This window comes from Sarcophilus harrisii, chromosome 1, assembly GCF_902635505.1.
Source record: "Sarcophilus harrisii chromosome 1, mSarHar1.11, whole genome shotgun sequence".
Classification (NCBI taxonomy): domain Eukaryota; kingdom Metazoa; phylum Chordata; class Mammalia; order Dasyuromorphia; family Dasyuridae; genus Sarcophilus; species Sarcophilus harrisii.
The window spans coordinates 475,928,781-475,946,782 of NC_045426.1; the positions used below are offsets into that span (position 1 = coordinate 475,928,781).

Below are 18,002 nucleotides of genomic sequence, written 5' to 3' on the forward strand. Positions count from 1 at the left end.
CATGTTCCCTAATAGGCAAAAATGTTTTTTTTCTGCCAAGAAGTAGATGTAAGAACAGCTGAGAAACATAGAACTTTCTAAAGCCATAATCTTTGTAAGCCTTTCTATTCAATGTATGCCTGAGAACCCATTAGTTACAATAGCACTTTTGTGGTTGTTGGGGCACAGAACTTTATGCCCCCCCCCTCCTGAAGCAAGGCCCCATGCTTGTGGAGGTGGGGAGAAACACATAAGGAAAAACCATTCTGTCAATAAAAAGTTATTATAATAAAAAAATAATAATTAAAAAAAAAAGGAAAAACCATGCAACCAAGTAAAGGGGACTGGTGGCAAGATGAGCTCATTTTCATGATTCAACTGTCTTTTGGTCCAGCGTTTCAAGCAAACAGAAGCTTATATTGTGCTTTAGAGAATTTCCATCTAGGGTGCACTGATTTACATATATATCCTGAGACACAACAAGGTTTGTGCCTGTCATCTTGGAAACTGCACAAATCTGGTTGAAAGGACCTAATCTCTTAGTCCTGCTGAAACATTTCGGGTATGCACTCAGACTATCCTCTCCAGATGTCTGGACACCTAAGTGGGAAAATAATTAGAATATTCTCCTGTTGAATTAAAGGAGGAAACATAAACACGTTTCCCCTTGCCTAGAACTTCCTGAAATATTTCTGCGAAACTTTGTCTTAGCTCAAATGGGGGGGATGTTTTGAGACTTCAAAAATTAAAAAAAAAAAGTCACAAAGGTCTATTTGCAGTAAGCTTCTATAAAGCTTCGCAGGAGCCCCTGCTTTAGTGCGAAAGCATGGAGCCGGGGAACGGCCCCTGCTCATCTCAATATCTACAAACATCTTGGCTGAACCTTAAGGAGCTCCTCTCCCTTGCTCCCTCCCCTGCCATGACATCTGTCTTTTTTCTCCCAGCTGGCTGACAACGATGGGCGGCTGCTGTTGTCTAGCTGACAGAAGAGTGTGTATGTGCCACAGAAGCCTCCACCATGGTATCCTACTCCCCCCCCCCCAAAAAAAAAAACCCACTGGTAGTGGGTGTGACCCCTGGACTCGCTCAGCTTCCTCTCCTGATCCCGATCCCAACCTGAGCCTGTCACTCGGACCGAAGCACAGTTAAAGGAGTTAAGTTTCTCTGCTTATTGATGTTGACGGCAGGCTTTCCAAAGGGTTTTTTCGTCCCAGTTACAGAATAAAACCGGAGACCGGATGTGAAGAGATTGTTTACAAAATTAAACGCATTATGGTCGGAGAATTCAGGCTCCGGGGTCGGCAGGATTCTGGAAACGTGATCGGCAGCGGCGACAGCGCAGTGACTGAAAATATTAACCGCTTCCCATCTTCACTGAGGCCGGGGGAGGGGGCACAAGGAGGGGGTCCGTATATTTAAGATACATATGGTCCAAACTGCCCCGAGCCTCTGGTCACAGCATCGGCCGCAAGCTGGCTCGTGGGTCAAATGCTCCCTGCCATGGACACAAATAGCAAAACTCCATTTCTTGCCTCAAGAACCTTATGCACAGTAGAGACATTTGCTCGCATTTAAAGGCTCATTAGGCAGCGAGAGTCCGTGCCAGCGCACCCGCTCTCACTTTTCCCTCCCCTAGGACTCGCGCTAATTCCCGGGGGCTGCCTGTCACTTCATCCTCCGGTCCCTCGCCTCCGGGGAAGGGGGGAATCACGTGGAAAATGGCCCCTGCTCTCCCCTCCTTTATCTAAACGGCCTAGTGACCTTCCTCCCCCAGGAAGAGGGAGCACTGGCCCGGGACCATTCCAGGGGTTTGGCTTCCCTTCCTTTCACCTGAGGAATGAGGTGGTTCAAAGCCCCATAAACAGGAAGGAGGGGATGAGAACACCGAGTCCTGCACGTTGGAAAACTGGCAGAGGGAGGGTCCTTCCCAGCAGCCAGGCCCGGGCCGTGTCCCGCAGGGTGGGGGAGGGCGGGAAGGGAGGGAGGACAGCCGCGGGAGGACGAGCGCGCCGCTCCCGGCCTCCTCTGCCCTCCGCCGCCCGGCTCCCCGTGCCCGCGCGGCTCCGAGGAGGGTCGGCGCCCGCAGCCTCGCCCGCGGCTCCGAAGGCGCTCGCTTCCCGGGCGTCCCAGGATGCCCCCTCGGGCGGCGGGGCCAGTCCGGAGCCGGAGGGGGCTGGGGCGCCCGTCCCCGCCGATCCCGCCCCTTCCCGCTCTCCCGCCCCCGCACCAGCTCTCCCAGGGTTCGGATAACACCGGGCGCCGACCCGGGGGCGGGGCCTGCACGTCACAAGCCCGGGGGTAGAAAAGGGACCGGTTTGGGCTGCACCGACCCGGTGAGAGTCTGACAAGCATCTGGTCTTGGGAGCGGGAGGGAAAAGCCGGGGAAGCCAGCGGGGGTGAGGGAGCGAGCGCGGGAGTCCCGGGCCGGCGATCGGGAGGGCGAGCGAGCGTCCAGCGCGAGCGTCCCGCGCCCGGCGCCCAGCGCGTGCCGGCCCCGGCTGCCTGCCCCAGCGGCTCCGGCGGCCCCCGGTGCGGGACCAGTCCCTCAGGCGCGCGCAGCCCCGGGCTCGGCCCTTCCCGCAGGTGCCCGCCCGGCTCCATGAGCACCGCGCTTTACAGCCTCGACAGCCCGGCATGCTACCGGAACTGGTCCATGGAGCCGGCCAACTTCTATGAGACGAATAAAGGCGGCGGCGGCGGGGGCGGCGGCCCCGGGGGGCTGGGAGCCTCCTGCAAGCCGGGCCGGGGCCCCCTGAGTGGCTGCGAGGAGCACGGCGGCGGCGGCGGCGGAGGAGGAGGAGCGGGAGGCGGCGGCGGCGGCGGCGGGGGCGGCGCTAACCTGGCGGAGCTGAGCGCGGCCGCCCCGGCCATGTACGACGACGAGAGCGCCATCGACTTCAGCTCGTACATCGACTCCATGTCCTCCGTGCCCAACCTGGAGCTGTGCCACGACGAGCTCTTCGCCGACCTCTTCAACAGCAACCACAAGCCCGAGCGCGGGGGCGGCGCGGGCGGGCACGCCGGCGCCGGGGACTACGAGTACCTGCCCGGGCACCCCGCGCCCCCGCACCCCGCGGCGCACAAGGACTTCGCCAGCGCCATGGCCAGCCTCCTGGGCGCGGGCAGCGGCGCGTCCCCGCCGGCGGCCCTGAAGCAGGAGCCCGACTGGAGCGACAGCGACATGTCCTCCTCCCTGCTGCCCTCCCAGATCGCCACCTGCGCGCAGACCATCATGAACCTGTCGGCGGCGGGCCAGCCCACGCCGCCCACCTCCCCGGAGCCGTCGGGCTGCAGCTCCAGCTCCAGCTGCTCCAGCGGCCGCTCCCCCGCGGCGCCCGCGCCGCCGCCGCCGCCGCACCTGGGCAAGGAGAAGGGCGCCGCCGGCGGCGGCGGCGGCGGCGGCAAGAAGTCCCTGGACCGCTTCAGCCCCGAGTACCGGCAGCGGCGGGAGCGCAACAACATCGCGGTGCGCAAGAGCCGGGACAAGGCCAAGAAGCGCAACCAGGAGATGCAGCAGAAGCTGGTGGAGCTCTCCTCGGAGAACGAGAAGCTGCACAAGAAGATCGAGCAGCTGACCAGGGACTTATCGAGCCTGAGACAGTTTTTCAAACAGCTGCCCAGTTCCTCCTTTCTCCCGGCCGGCACCGCCTCCGCGGGCATTGACTGTCGGTAACCGGGACCGAAGCGGGGGGTGTCGGGAGCGACCGGGAACTGGGCCGGGGCGGGGGGAGGGCGGCGCGGGCGAGAGGAGCGGGGGGCAGAGGGGCAGAGACGATTCGTAAAACTATCAATACCTCAGAGACTCCAAAGATCACCTTGTAGCAGAAAGTACCTACGTGTTTTCGCAGCCTGGTCTGTGGCATGCAGCAAGAAACGTGAAATTGTGGGTGGTTTTGTTTCTTTTGAACGCGGTAGCTGGACGGAGCTACATTCTGGATACACACACACAACCAAACTGCAAGAGAAGCTATAAAATGTTTTCCTTAAATTATTTTTGTAACGGTAGCTTTCGTTTTGTTGTCGTTTTTTTTTTTTTTTCTACATCTTACTCCTGTTGATGCAGCTATGGTACCTTTGTAAAAAACAAAATGATTTAAAAAAACCAACCTTTGTATTGTAGATAAGAGAAAAAACCTGAGCATGCTCAACTTTTTATATTAATTTTTACAGTATTTCTAAGAATAAAAAAAAGCATTTTAAATCACTTCTGCTTCTTGTATTCATAGTGAAATTGTAAGAAAAAGCTCGTAGAGAAAGGCCACAGGTGGATCCACACCTTTTGGCAGCTGGAGGGAGAGACGGGGACGTACGACTGAGAAACTTGCTTGCACCAACAGGCAGGTAGCTCATGTGACTCCGTGGTGTAAAAGTTCATTCCCCTGTGGCTTGTGAGTGAGTCAACATCGGGGAAGGCTCAGTAACTCGGACTTCCTTGCCCGGGCGGGCGGTTGAAATAAGCTTATTTATGAGCCAGAAGGGGAATCCATAATTGGTATTTCGACACCCCCCCCCCCAAAATCTACTCATCAATACTTGAATATTGGAAAACTTTTCATTTTAATTGCATACCGAAAATAAGCCATGTGCTACCATAAATTTATATTCAAATTTAACTACCATCGAATATTTGTTTTTAACATACCTGGAAAAATATTTTGCAGGGTGGGAATCCATGAACTACCTTGAACTTGTGACGATATTTCTCCCCCCCCAAAAAAAGATTTTTTAATCTATTCAGAATGGGTGATTAATCCACCCTTTCCCCTTTTTTAAAAGCTCATTTCTCCTAAGCTTCTGAGTGGGGGTGGGGATGATATGGGGAAGGGCTATTGGCAATAAAGTAAACATAGTTTTAATATTTTTACCAAAAAATCGGTCAGAGAAGGGCTTAAAAAGGAAGTGAGAATCTAATTAGATGACCTTATAATTAGCTGTTCCAATGCAGGTAGGAAGGTGATGGACTAAAATGACTTTTGAATTATTGGTGGATTTCTTCTGCCCAGCCTTGTTTACATTGCCCTTGGGTTTTCTAAAACAACGGCAAATTAACTTTAAAAGTGTTAATATGTTGTAATAACCCTTCAAGTGATTAAAACATGTTCTAGTGTCTAGTTTGCTCTAGCAGAAAACTTGACTACATACAGGCATTTTTAAGGCTTGGGCAAAATTGAAAAGGGCTGAGAAGAGTCAACTAGTTCCTTTGGACCAAAAAAAAAAAAAAAGTGAAAGGTTTAAGGCAGAAGGAAGAGGCAGTAATTCTGCCTTTTCCTGGCCTAGCATACCTCAAACCTGAAAAAGACAATTTGGGTCTGTTGCATTGACTTTTTCTAATATAAATAGATAAATATTCAAAAATTAGTTGTGTTAGTTTCTGGTCACACTGGTAAAGCAATCAATATTAAAAAATCTTTTTAGGGTGCAAAGAATTAGTTCAGGGCCTCACATTCAATTTAAATCACTGCCAACAAAAGAAGAGTAAGATAACCATATTCTTATCTTGAATTTGGGTAAAAGGGATTCTCAGTAGTAGGGGAGACTTAGAATATTGCCTACAGGTATTTAAATCTATCTAATCTTTGTTCTGGGTCCATATTTCACAGTATGATTAGGCTGTAAAACTTCTTATCTAACACTTCCATTATAATACAGTAGATCTATGATTGCATACTAGTTAACTATCTACACTTTATGAGAAACAACTTCACCTTTGCCATAGTTTTTCAGCATTTTTCTAAAAATAACAAAGTTCCTGAACTTTGGACATTTATTGTAGAAGTATATGCTCCTTCAGGAGATAATGTTAAATCAAGCATGGGGGGAGAGGAAGAAGGGATCCTGAGAATCACAGTAAAAGGTGTTCAAGTATGACCTCTACAATTTTAATTTTCCTTATAAATTTAGAACATTTATCAAACTTCATTGAGAAATCTTCAGCTTTTAGACTGTAAACACTCCAATAAATATATTGCTATAATTACAGATGATGGTGATGATACAATTAGTGACTACAGAAAAAAAGTGTATTTTGGAAACAATCCATTTTTCCAATGTGTTCCCAGAGAAATTGAAAACAAGTGGCATTTCAAGATCCTTTTTGTTACTAATATAAATCCTCTTGGTCCTTAGTTAACAAGTAACTATAAAACAACTATGTAACAACTTTGCAAAGTTCCTTGACACTATGGCTACAGGCAGTTATCATCTTAGTTTCTGACTGCTTGCAGAAGTTCAATTTCCTCCAATCCGATGCAGCTCGTTGGGTGGTTGGTTATGGTCTGGATGAAACAATTTAGTGGCCCCACCTTCTTTCCCAGCACACTCTTCACTTCATAAACCTGTAGTGATAAAAGCAATAATAGAATTAAACCTGTATATTTTATCCTCTGAAGCACAGAGTTCTAAATTCCTCGGCATAGTAATTGAACTTCTGCCATTCAAATGAAAGGGAAAAAAATTGACAAGTTACAATGGAAAGATTTATGGTAAATGAAGGAACTGTTCTGGTAACTGGGAAAGACTAAGCACTTATATAGCACCTACTGTGCGCCAGACTCTTATGTTAAGTGCTTTAAAAATATTATTTAAATTGGTCCTTGAAATAATCCTACAAGGGAGGTGCAGGAATCTTACAGCTGAGGAAACTCTAGCAAACAGTGTCATTTGACTAGATCACAAAATGTCTGAGGGTCACATTTGAACTCTCAAATTCCTGACTCTAGATTTCTTTTTTTCTAACTGAATTACGAAAGAAAGGAAGGAAAACACCCAAACTCTCATTTTACCGACTGTCCTTAGATGAGGAATCATAGAAAATAACATAATAAAGAATAGGAAAAGCTCTGTAGGCATGTAATCCATTCTTCTGATAGTACAGAAACCCATATTGTTAGAAAAGTGGTTGAATAAATATACAACAGTATATTTGAATAAATATACTGGCAATCTGTTTTCTCCTTTCTTTAGGAGACTTCCCTAAATCCACCAGTACTTATTTCCAAGTGTTTCCAGAGGAAATGCCTCAGTTTCCCCTTAACTAGATATTTCTTCTGTCCTACCTGTCTAGATTAAGCTACCATTTTCCTAACTCTAAGCATTTTTGTTTTGCTGAATGCTTGTGGTTATCAGTTAATCCTCTTTGCAATTGTCATTTATTACTATCCTATACATTTCCGGAAGAAAAAACACTTTCTCCAGAGAAAGGTGCCTGCCTTCAGGAGGTTTTTTATTAGTTGATGGTAAAAACGTGACATTTTCTCTAGGGCTAAAAACAGTCTAGAAGTATAAGTCAAGGATAATGGTAAGACCCTAAACCTTTAGAAACTGGGGTTTTGGAAAGCAGCAGCCATGTGTCTTGGAGTCACCTTTAGAGATAGTATCAGGGCTTACAGTGCCAGGTCTGAAGTTTTGAATACCGGAATTCAAATCCAGCCTTAACCTGCTTCCTGACTGTGTGATGCTGGGCAAATCACTTAACCTTAACCTCAGCTTCCTTATCTCTAAAATGGGGACATTAGTAGCACCTATTTCCCAAAGTTGTGAAGATGGAATGAGTAACTATATGTAAAGTACTTTACATAGTATTTGGCACATAGTAGGTGAATTATGAACGTGACCTATTAAAGTTCATCTCTAGCATTTGATCCTGTTATTGATATGGGAGAACCTGAGCTAGGGAATCCTTTAGTTGCAATAATGATTGCAGTTTGGCTGAGGGCAACATGAACCCAGGCTGTCTGATCTCTGCACAAAACAAGCCTCCATGGAGGCAAGCCACTGAGGCCCCACATAAGGATGGCTGGTCAGGAAAGTGCAGTCACCTTCACAGTCCCCAATTCCCCAAAGTCCTCAGGAGGGGGAGGAGTAAAAATGCAGACCTGTGGTCAGGAAGGGGCTCCTACCAGTGGTCACGGCAGGAACGTCATAGATAGTTCAGGAAAGCCTGCTAGGTGGAAATAAGGATAATAAAGGAAATGATATAGCTAACTTGATTAGATTTAGGGTCTCAGAGAGAGAACTGTGGGAACTGAGTGTGGTTCAGAACATAGCATTTTCACTCTTTTTGTACGTTGTTTGCTTCTATTTTTTTTTTTTTTCTGGTTTGATTTGATTTTTCTTGTGCAGTAAGATAATTGTATAAATATGTATGCATAAAAAAGATTTAGGGTCTAATCCTTTCATTTTACAGATGAGAACAATGAGAACTACAGAGATAAAGCTGTACATCTTAGATCATAGAGGTAAGTAAGTTAGCCAGGATTCCCAACTGTATTTTAATTCTATTTGGCTTGATTTTAATTACTATTATTCTTTGCTCATGACCTCTGAGTTCATCTTCGGTGAAATAGATGATATCTGCTGGGTTTTTGTTGCTTTATCTCTCTCTCTCTTTTTTTTTTTTGGCTGGGGCAATTGGAGCTAAGTGACTTGCCCAATAGCCTACACTAGGAAGTGTCAAGTGTCTAAGACCACATTTGAACTCAGGTCCTCCTAACCTCAGGGCTGGTGCTCTATCCACTGCCTCACCTAGCTGCCCCTTGCTTTATCTCTTCTTGTTGTTTATCCAGCTTTAAATAACTTAGTGGAAAAAAAATGAGATTTGGTAATAAAGAGCATGAGGACTACTTAAAGCAAATGACTGACCCTTCCTTTGTGGCAAGTATTTATTAGAAACCGTCTCAAGCTTCTTGCTGTTCTGACCTGGGCTTTCTAGAGTAAGGAATTTAATAAATAATTATAGGAAAGTCTTTATTCAGGTTGAACATGATTTTGCAATCAGGTAATTAGGATTAAAAGTATTGATATGCCACATATATACCCTAAATTTGAACATTTTCTGTATATGATAGTTTATAATATGTGGAAGTCTAATAAAAGTGCTATCTTGTATATGACTTCTTGATACCAGTGTAAAGGAAGTCATGTTATAATGAGGAACCAAACAGATTTAGGAGACTTGGGTCAATTATCACTCTAATATAAACTCACTAAGTTATGTTTGTTTTTTCAAGTGTAAAACAAGTCAATATTATCTGTCCCTTCTAATAGAAGATATAAAGTAAATTTGACTTTCCACGGGGAAAATGAAGATGAAAGTGTCAAATAAACTCCATTAAAGAGACACAACTGCTGGGCCCTTAGATTTTTATTTCTAAAGGTAGGCAAATACTTAATTTAACTCACAATTGCCTTTATTCAATTGAATTCAGTAGACAGAACAGAAAATTTTTTATGTTCCTCTTTTCCTCTCCTGTTCAAAAATCTTCAATTGCTCCTTTTTATCTGCAGGGTAAAATTAAATTTTGCTGTTTGGTATTTAAAGCTCTTCATGATTTTAGCTCTAGCCTAAGTTATCAGGTTTAATATTCATTATTCTCCTTTATACTTTATAGTCAAACCAAAATGGCCTTCCTGCAATTCCTCACACACAACAATCTATCCCAGTCTCTATGTATTCCCATAGGCTGTCCTATTCTTGGAATGCACTTTCTATCTCCAACTCTTAGAATTCCCTCGCCTTCTTTAAATCTCAGCTTCAGTGCTACCTCTTTCTTATATGAGACCTCTTCTGATTTGTCCCCTATCTTCTCATGCTAATTTCCCTTGGGAAATCATTTATCTACTTTGTATTTAATTAAATAAACACCTTCTATTTCTCTTATAAAATATAAGCTCTTTCAGGGCAAGAACTATCTCACTTTTGTCCTTCTAGTTCCAGGACTTATATAATAAGCCCAAATTAAATATTTGCTGAATTGAACTTATTAAATTATTACAATTGTGAAAAGCTTTGTGCTGGGCAATGAGACAATACCAAGTTTTAAAATGATAGGGTGTCTGTCTTTGTGAAGGAGCTGATGAAACAATGGACTCTAGACTCTTGGGCCTGGAGTCAGGACCAGAATTCAAATCCAGCCTGAAACTCTGCCCTTAGAAACAGTGTGATCCTGGGCAAGTCATTTGGGCTTTGTTTGTCTCAATTTCTTCAACTAAAAGTACAAATAACAAAAATACCAGTTCTTGTGAAGATTCTATGAGATAATATTTGTAAAAAGTGCCTGGCACATAATGGGTACTAAAGAATAATTTTTCCTTCTGCTCCTCTTTCCCTAGTATATAGAAATAACAAATCTAACACATAACTTGGAGAGAAGAAAATAAAATGCTATGTAAGGTTCATAGGGAAAAAAAAAATCAGGGAAGGCTCTGTGAAGCAGGTGTCATATGAATTGGATATGATAGGGCCAGGTCACTTCTTGAGGAACATTATTCTGGTCACATTATAAAAGCAGGGGTGGGGAATATTCGACAGGCCATAAAAGCCCCTCAAAATCATTTACTAAGGCAACTGCAGAGATGAATTGAAAGCTAGGTACAACAACCTCTTACTCACTGCTTGAGTGCTAGAAGTTGATAATTTTTTATGGCCCATAATGTTATCAATGTTCAAATGGCCCTTGGCAGAAAAAAAATTTCCCTACTCTTATTATAAAGAGTTACTAGAGGGAGAGACAGTGAATCCAGGAAGATCTATTAAAAAGCTATTTTTAAAAGTTCACTTTTAAAAATTAATTTTTTTTAAAGTTAACAACAACATTAGCTTCCTCACTCCATTAAAAAAATGAAAAATAAAGTCCTTTTAACAAATATGCATAGCCAAGCAAAATTAATTCCTGTACTGTCCCTGCTGAAAACTACTTCTTTCTTGCATAAATTTAGTAGTAGTGAAGGCTTACACCTGAAGGGTGACAGCAATGGGAATTTTGCCTGTCATTCATCATTCCCTCCCTTCTGCAAATCCAGCTTCGACATACTTTTCTGCTTTATCTGTCACTTGCTTCTATATGAATCCCCTGCCAGACTGGTCTACTCATAACACCCAGAACAAAGCTGGGCACTGAACAAAGAGGGGGGCCCTGAACTAAACTGTCCCTCCAAACAGACAGTTAGTCTCTGTTGTACTCCTTCTCTGCTTGTGCTCTTGATATTGCTCCTTCCTGAAATTCTCTCTATGCTCCTCTACTTCTAATGTAATACTCTCCGTTATCTCACCCCCTTTTTGAAGCCATTTTTGAGTATGTGATCTCTTATAGCCCTTATTTGTCTAGACTTTTCATGCATCTTTTTTTTTTTTTTTTTTAATCTTTTCATGGAGTCTGACCTCCCCACCTATTTTATAAGGTATATTTTTTCCCCCTCCAACAGGGGTCCTTAGCTTTTTCTGAGTTATGGATCCCTTGGAAGTCTGGCAAAATTCAGAATTAAAAAAAAATCTTAATGTTTTTTAAATGTATAAAATAAAATACCATGGAATTATAAAAGAAACTAATTCTAAACTAATTCTATTGAAATACTGTCTTCAAAATATTTTTTAAAACTCAGAATGAGAATCTTTGCCCCACAGTGATTAGTAAAATGCCTCAGACACAGTGTATAACTATAAGAATGATGAATTAATTTTTATTGCTGCGTTTGTCATGACTAGGCTATCTATGACTTAAAACACACAGTACCTAAGAAACAGGAACTTAATTTTGTTTAATTTTAATTTTGGTATAATACTAACTCCCCAACTACATAAGGAGTGTCTTTTTAAATCTTGACAGTCATATGGAGCATTCTTTCCTAGACAGTCAGTTAATAAATATTTATTAAGCACCTATTATGTGCTAGTCATTGTACTAAGGACTGAGGATGTAAAGAAAGATAAAAGACAATCTCTGTCTTCCATGAGCTTACATTCTAGTGTAGGAGACAAGTAAACAACTATATACAAACAAGTTACTTATGAGATAAAATGAAAATACTTAATAGGGAAGGCACAACAATTAAGAGGGATTAGGACAGGCTTCCTGTAGAAGATGGGATTTCAGCTGGGACCCTAAGAAAGTTGGGGGAATCTGGAGGCAGAGATGAGGAGTCAAATGTTCTAGGCACTAAGGAAAGCCAAAGAAGATGCCCAGAGATGAAAAATGGAATATCAAGGAACAGCAAGGAGACCATTCAATACATCGAAGAGTACAAGGTGTGTGCATGTGTGTGTGGAGGGCTTTGAATGTCAGAAGTTTTTTTATTTGATTCTGGAGGTGGTAGGGAACTATGGCCCTCAATAATTATGGCAGCTGCCATAACTCCCAGGAGTTTATATGATGATCAAGGGCTGGAGAGGACTTGAGAAACTAGAAGAACCTTAGAGGCTGGAGGGGAACTTAGAAGTTAGAGAGGACCTTAGAGGTCATTCCTATTTTACAGATAAAGAAACTGAAGTCAAGATAAGTGAAGCATCCCTGGCCTAGATTACACAAGTAGAAAGTGGTAGCAAAACTCCACACCTCTGAGATTGGCTAAGATGACAGGAAAAGGTAATGATGAATGTTGGAGGGGATGCGGGAAAGCTGGGACACTGACACATTGTTGGCGGAGTTATGAACGGATCCAACCATTCTGGAGAGCAATTTGGAACTATGCTCAAAAAGTTATCTAATTGTGTGAATACCCTTTGATCCAGCAGTGTGATTTCAGAAAGGCCTGGAGAGACTTACATGAATTGATGCTGAGTGAAATGAGCAGAACCAGGAGATCATTGTACACAACAACAACAATCTTTTTGTTGTTATGTACAATGATCTCCTGGTTCTGCTCATTTAAGAAATGAGGGAAAAAATGAGAAATGAAAATGAGAAAGAAAAAAAAGTCTACATTGTGATCAACTATTATGGATGGGGCACTTTACAACAATGAGGTGATTCAGGCCAATTCCAATAGACTTGTGATGAAGAAAATTATTTTCATCCAGAGAAAGGACTGTGGGAACTGAGTGTGGATCACAACATAACATTTTCATCTTTTTTTGTTGATGTTCTCTGCTTGCTTTTTTCTTTCTTTCTAATTTTTTCCTCTTTTGATCTGATTTTTCTTGTGCAGCATGATAATTATGGAAATATGTTTAGAAGAACTGCACCTATATAATATATATTGGATTTGTCTAGGGGAGGGGAAAAAGGAGGGAGAAAAATTTGGAACATAAAGTTTTGCAAGGGTGAATGTTGAAAACTGTCTGCATGTATTTTGAAAAATAAAAAGCTATGATTATTAAAAAAAAAAAAAAAAAAAAAAAAAAAAAAAGAAGAAGAAAAGAAAGTAGTAGCAGGGTGATTTGAATCCAGGGAGGCCAATTGCCTCTAGATCCTTTTACTACATTGTCTAACATCACAACAGACATGCATCCTTTCAGGAAGCATTGAAGACCCAAGATGGTAACATATGAAGCACCAATTGTAGCCCAATTCTCAAGCCTCCCAGTTATAAACACCCCTCACTTCTATCCTTCCTATGCTTTCACAGCTGCAAGAGTGGCCACTCCAAGGTCATTGTCTTAATCAGAAGAGAGCCCTTGAACTTTAGAGCCCTATTTTTAAGTACCAGTTTGAAACAGACCTTTGAATGCCCCCATCTCCTTTTGGCCACAGGTGAACTCTGGAAGGAGCGGTCAGTTTTGGTTTGGCAGGGTAGAGTTACAAGAACATAAAAACATTTGACCACTGACTGTTACCTGGCTGGACACTAGTTTAATTTACCACTTTGGCAGGCAACTCATTTAATGGTTCTAGTCTCTCCATGGGAAGCAGCATGATATAGGGGAAGAACACTGGGTTTGGAAGCAGCTAGAATGAGGCAGCTAGGAGACCCAGAGCAGAGGTGTTAACCGTGTAGCCTATGGGCATGGCCCACAACATTCTTGATGCATCTGGAACCTGCTTAGAATGCAACTGGGAAATATTTAACAAAATAATAAATAAAAATTCAACATAGATAATGTTAACTTGTAGTTTTCTGAGTCAGTATGTGAGATACAAAAGCTCAGTAAATACAGGAAAACCCGAGTTCAAATTCACACTCAGGCAGCATTAGTAGCTATGTGACTCTGGTAAATTGATTAAGCTTTGTCTTAAAACACTAGAGAAGGAAATGACAAACCACTCCAGTAACTTTGCCAAGAAAACCCCATGGACATTTACTAAACTAACCATGGGACCATGGGCAAACTAAGCTGTTAGCCTTCTATTCCTCACCCATAAGATGAAGATAACAATAGTACCCACCTCACAGATTTGCTGTGAGGGAAAAATGAGATGATATAAGTAGAGTACTTTGTAAGCCTTAAAAGTTCTGAATTTATGTTAGCTATTTTTGTCACTGAAGAACTGGGCCCTGAGGTCTTAAGTTAAAGTCAAGTGTAAGGCCTTCTGATGAATAGGGATATGAATCTTTGCTCTAAAAGGATGGGCTTTGCTACAATAATAATAATAATAATAATAATAATAATAATAATAATAATAGTTACTATTTATGTAGCCCTTGCTATGTGCCAGGCACTATGCTAAGTCCTTTACAATTACCATCTCATTTGCTCACAACAACCCTGGAATGGAGGAGGTCCTATTATTCCCTATTTTTATAGATGAGGAAACTGAGGCAAACAGAGGTGAAGTATCCTGTCCAGGGTCACATTTGAACTCAGATCTTCCTAATTTCAGGTACAGCATTCTATCCACTGGGTCACCAGCTGCTTTATAAAATAGGTGTGGTTTTGAAAAGCTACTCACTAGTCAAATAATTATAAACAATTAAATTGGAAACCTAGGATGATTTCTTCTGTAAAGGTAATTACAATCAAATCTTTACTTATTTGTCCATTTGGATATTCACACAGATTTCCACAAAACAAGGCACACCTGAACTCACCTCAGAGGGTAGTTATGAGAATTAAGTGGGCTGAAAATAAACTTGTCAACTATTCCTCAGAGACAGATGCTTTATAAACATATAGTTGTTGACAAACATGTCTCATTTGAGGCAAGAAGAAAAATAAAACCAAGAAGACTTTTTTGATAGTTGGAGATAGGAGAAAATAAAGGGCATTCACAAACGAAGGGCAAACTACGATAACAATAGGCATTCTGGCTTTTATACACTTCCAGTTTTTGAAGAAGAGCCTGAGTTCATTGACCATAGGATCAAAGTTCTAAAACCTGAAGAAACCTGATAGGTTATTTAATATGATCCCTTTATTTATGTTAGTGGTAAGGAACTCTAGGCCCAGGGAAATCAATTGACCAGGTAGGACACCCTATGGTGCCTAAATAACATGACCTAGATAGTCAGGAGAACCCAAATACAAGTTTAACTTCAGACACTTAATAGCTATGTGACTCTGAACAACTCAACCTAGTCTGCCTCAGTTATCTTATCTGTAAAATGGGGATAATTAGAGCACTTATTTCCCAGTGTTGTTGTAAGCATTAAATGAGATGATAATTTAAAAATGCTTAGCATAGTTCCTGGAACATAGTTAGTGCTATGCAAGTGGTAGTTATTACTATTTTCATTGGACATGGAAATGGCAAATCACTTTAGTATCTTTGCTAAGAAAACCCTATGGACAATATTGCCCTGCTATGGTTCACAGGGTCATAAAGGACCACATATAATTGAACAACAAAATTATTTTATACAGATAATGAAGGAGAAAGCTAGGACAAATACACTCTCTAGTCCTCTGTCAGACTTCATAGGATGGATGACATCAAACATGTACTGCAGATTTTCTTGAGTCATGAATTTTAAAAAGGGTCTGAGTTTAAACTTTTTTTTTTTGGTCAAGAAAGCATATGGCTTCATTTTGAAATGTCAAACTTTTAGTTGTAGGGTCTTTTATGGTGAATGGGATCTATGTTTTGTGAAATGATAAGTGGTTTCTGCTGGGGTGACAGTTTATATTTCCTTTCTGATGCTGCACATGACAGAATGACAGAAGGCAACCTCCCCAGGTATTCTTCAGATAAACACATAGCTGCACATGTAGGAAGTGGAGATTGGGTAAACATGGCCCAGCAGGTTTGTTCTTCCATTTTGCCTTGTCACTAAAAGCCAAGGGAGTAAACTTTTCACTCTTTAATACCACAGCTGAGCACTGACATGTCCGATATTTAGCCAATTCAAAGACTCTGAGTTGATGACTCAGATACAAGATAGTAAAAATCATACAACTCTACATTCATGCCTCATTAACTAAATACAAACACATACACTGAAGGGAGTGTTGTCATAGTGGTTACAGGAACTACTAATCTCTAAAAAAAAATTTGGTGGATATGGTCTCTTATGGGCAAAACCTATAGGATATTATCCAGTCTCCATAACTAGAGACTGACATTATTATATTGTCCAGGACTTTATGCTAGCAACAATTCTGAAAGTAAACAGAAATACACCTTAACTGCACCCTGTACACTATGGGAAGGCTCAGGAAATGTGAAGGCCCTCCTTTTTAGTAACTTGAGATTTTGTCACTAACAAATAGCCAATTGTAAATGGATGTTACTGATCCTAGAACAGAATATATCATGATTCTAGGCAAAATTCCCATGTCTGTGGTTGCCTTTGTGTCTGTTTCAGAATATTTTAGGAAATTTGGGGTTAAGGAAAATTAGAAATTCAATTCAATTAATTCAAGAGATTATTTATCAACTACTATTTGCAAGGTGCTGTCCTGGGCCTTAGAGATATAAAAATAAAAGAATCCCATAAGGTGCATTTAATCTATAGTAAAATATTTGGGAGGAATGATGGTTCCACTATTGGGAAAGAATGAAGTGGGTGGTAAAGAATTGCTACCAGTGCATCCTCCTATCCTCAGGGTCTTAGCCCAAGAAGAAGAGCTTTTATCCCCACATCTATATGATTTCTCAAGGAAATGATGACATTTCTATCTGGTTTTATCTCCATCCAGAGGATGAGAGACTTCATTTTTTTTTTAATATCAATTAACCATTTATTGAAAATTCACTATTGATGTCAGAAGTAAAACTCAGTGAGAGACTCCATTGAGCCTCTTGTTTCTTCATTTTCCTACAGGAGATATATTCCTGAGAAACTAATTTGCCATCCTTAATACTGTTCTTCTTTTTAAACTATAGACAATTGATCTTGCATAATTAATGCATCACTCTCCATCATTTTCCTCTTTTCCCTTTGTAAATGACCTCTACTTTCCTACTTGATGTCTTGTGTTCAAAATATTAAAACAAACAAACCCAAAATATGTAAACAAAAGAAAATGTTCATATTCTCTATGTTCTGGCATAGCAAAACTATTTATATTACAACATCAGAGCAGACTATATTTTATTTTCTGCATGATGCAGTCAACTGATGCTTGCTGAATTCCCACTGCCAAATCAACCAACACACCCAGCAACCAACAAACCATTTATCAAGCACATACTTGATATATGCATCCAGCATTAGGATGGAAAAAAGTCCCTGTGTACAGAATTGAGACTAAGCATTGTAGCCAGCACTAAGTACTCAAGGGAGTGCTCATCAACTGCTTGTTTATGAGGATGAGGATGATTCTGCCTGTCTTGTCCTTTACCTTGTTCAAAATAATAACACATCTGTACAATATTTGATAGATTAGATAAAATGCAAATTTAAAACAAAATATTGCTTCATCCTAAAATATTATCAGTCAACATCACTAGTAGGTAGGAACAGGATGACCATATCTAAATTGGGGATAGTGGGTCAAATGAAATTGTAAATCTAGAAATATTGGGAAATAATTGGAAGCATCAATTTTAGAGAGAAAGGGAAGCATCAGAAAATGGCAGACAACTGGAGGCAGAGAGAGATACTGCAATGGAGTTATCTTTGAACATCATGGGAAGACTCTCCATTGGTTGATGCATTCTAGAATTCTGGCAGCTAATTAAAATGACCAGAGCCTCATTGCCCTATCATTCTAAAAATTCTGATTGCATATTAAGTTCTCATATGTTCTACCTTTCTTCATAGCTGTATATGATATTTATAAATATTCTCTCAAGGCCCTAATGAAATATGGTCACCAAGGTGGAGTGCTATGGAGTGGTGTTTTTAATCAATCAAGAAGCAATTATTAAGTACCTATCTACTATGTGTCAAGTATTATGTTAGGTCCTGGGGATATAAAATCAAAGTGA

General features: G+C 41.6%; 2 protein-coding genes across 2 annotated transcripts in view; one reads left to right on the forward strand and one right to left on the reverse strand.

Annotated features, from left to right (window-relative positions):
- The first annotated feature begins 2,482 nt into the window (after positions 1 to 2,482).
- CEBPD (CCAAT enhancer binding protein delta) lies at positions 2,483 to 4,183 on the forward strand. Its single transcript, XM_031946430.1, has one exon. The coding sequence runs from the start codon at positions 2,579 to 2,581 to the stop codon at positions 3,650 to 3,652; it is 1,074 nt and encodes a 357-aa protein (XP_031802290.1). The 5' UTR covers positions 2,483 to 2,578; the 3' UTR covers positions 3,653 to 4,183.
- A 251-nt stretch (positions 4,184 to 4,434) lies between these two features.
- The window catches only part of SPIDR (scaffold protein involved in DNA repair), a 538,726-nt gene continuing 525,158 nt past the window's right edge, over positions 4,435 to 18,002 (reverse strand). The window contains exon 20 of the mRNA XM_031946429.1: positions 4,435 to 6,314. Coding sequence (XP_031802289.1) covers positions 6,183 to 6,314 — 132 coding nt within the window. The 3' untranslated portion in view covers positions 4,435 to 6,182. The remainder of the gene's footprint in view (positions 6,315 to 18,002) is intronic.

Coding starts and splice junctions, on each gene's coding strand:
- CEBPD (XM_031946430.1), top strand. CDS start 2,579: ATGAGCACCGCGCTTTACAGCCTCGACAGCCCGGCATGCTACCGGAAC.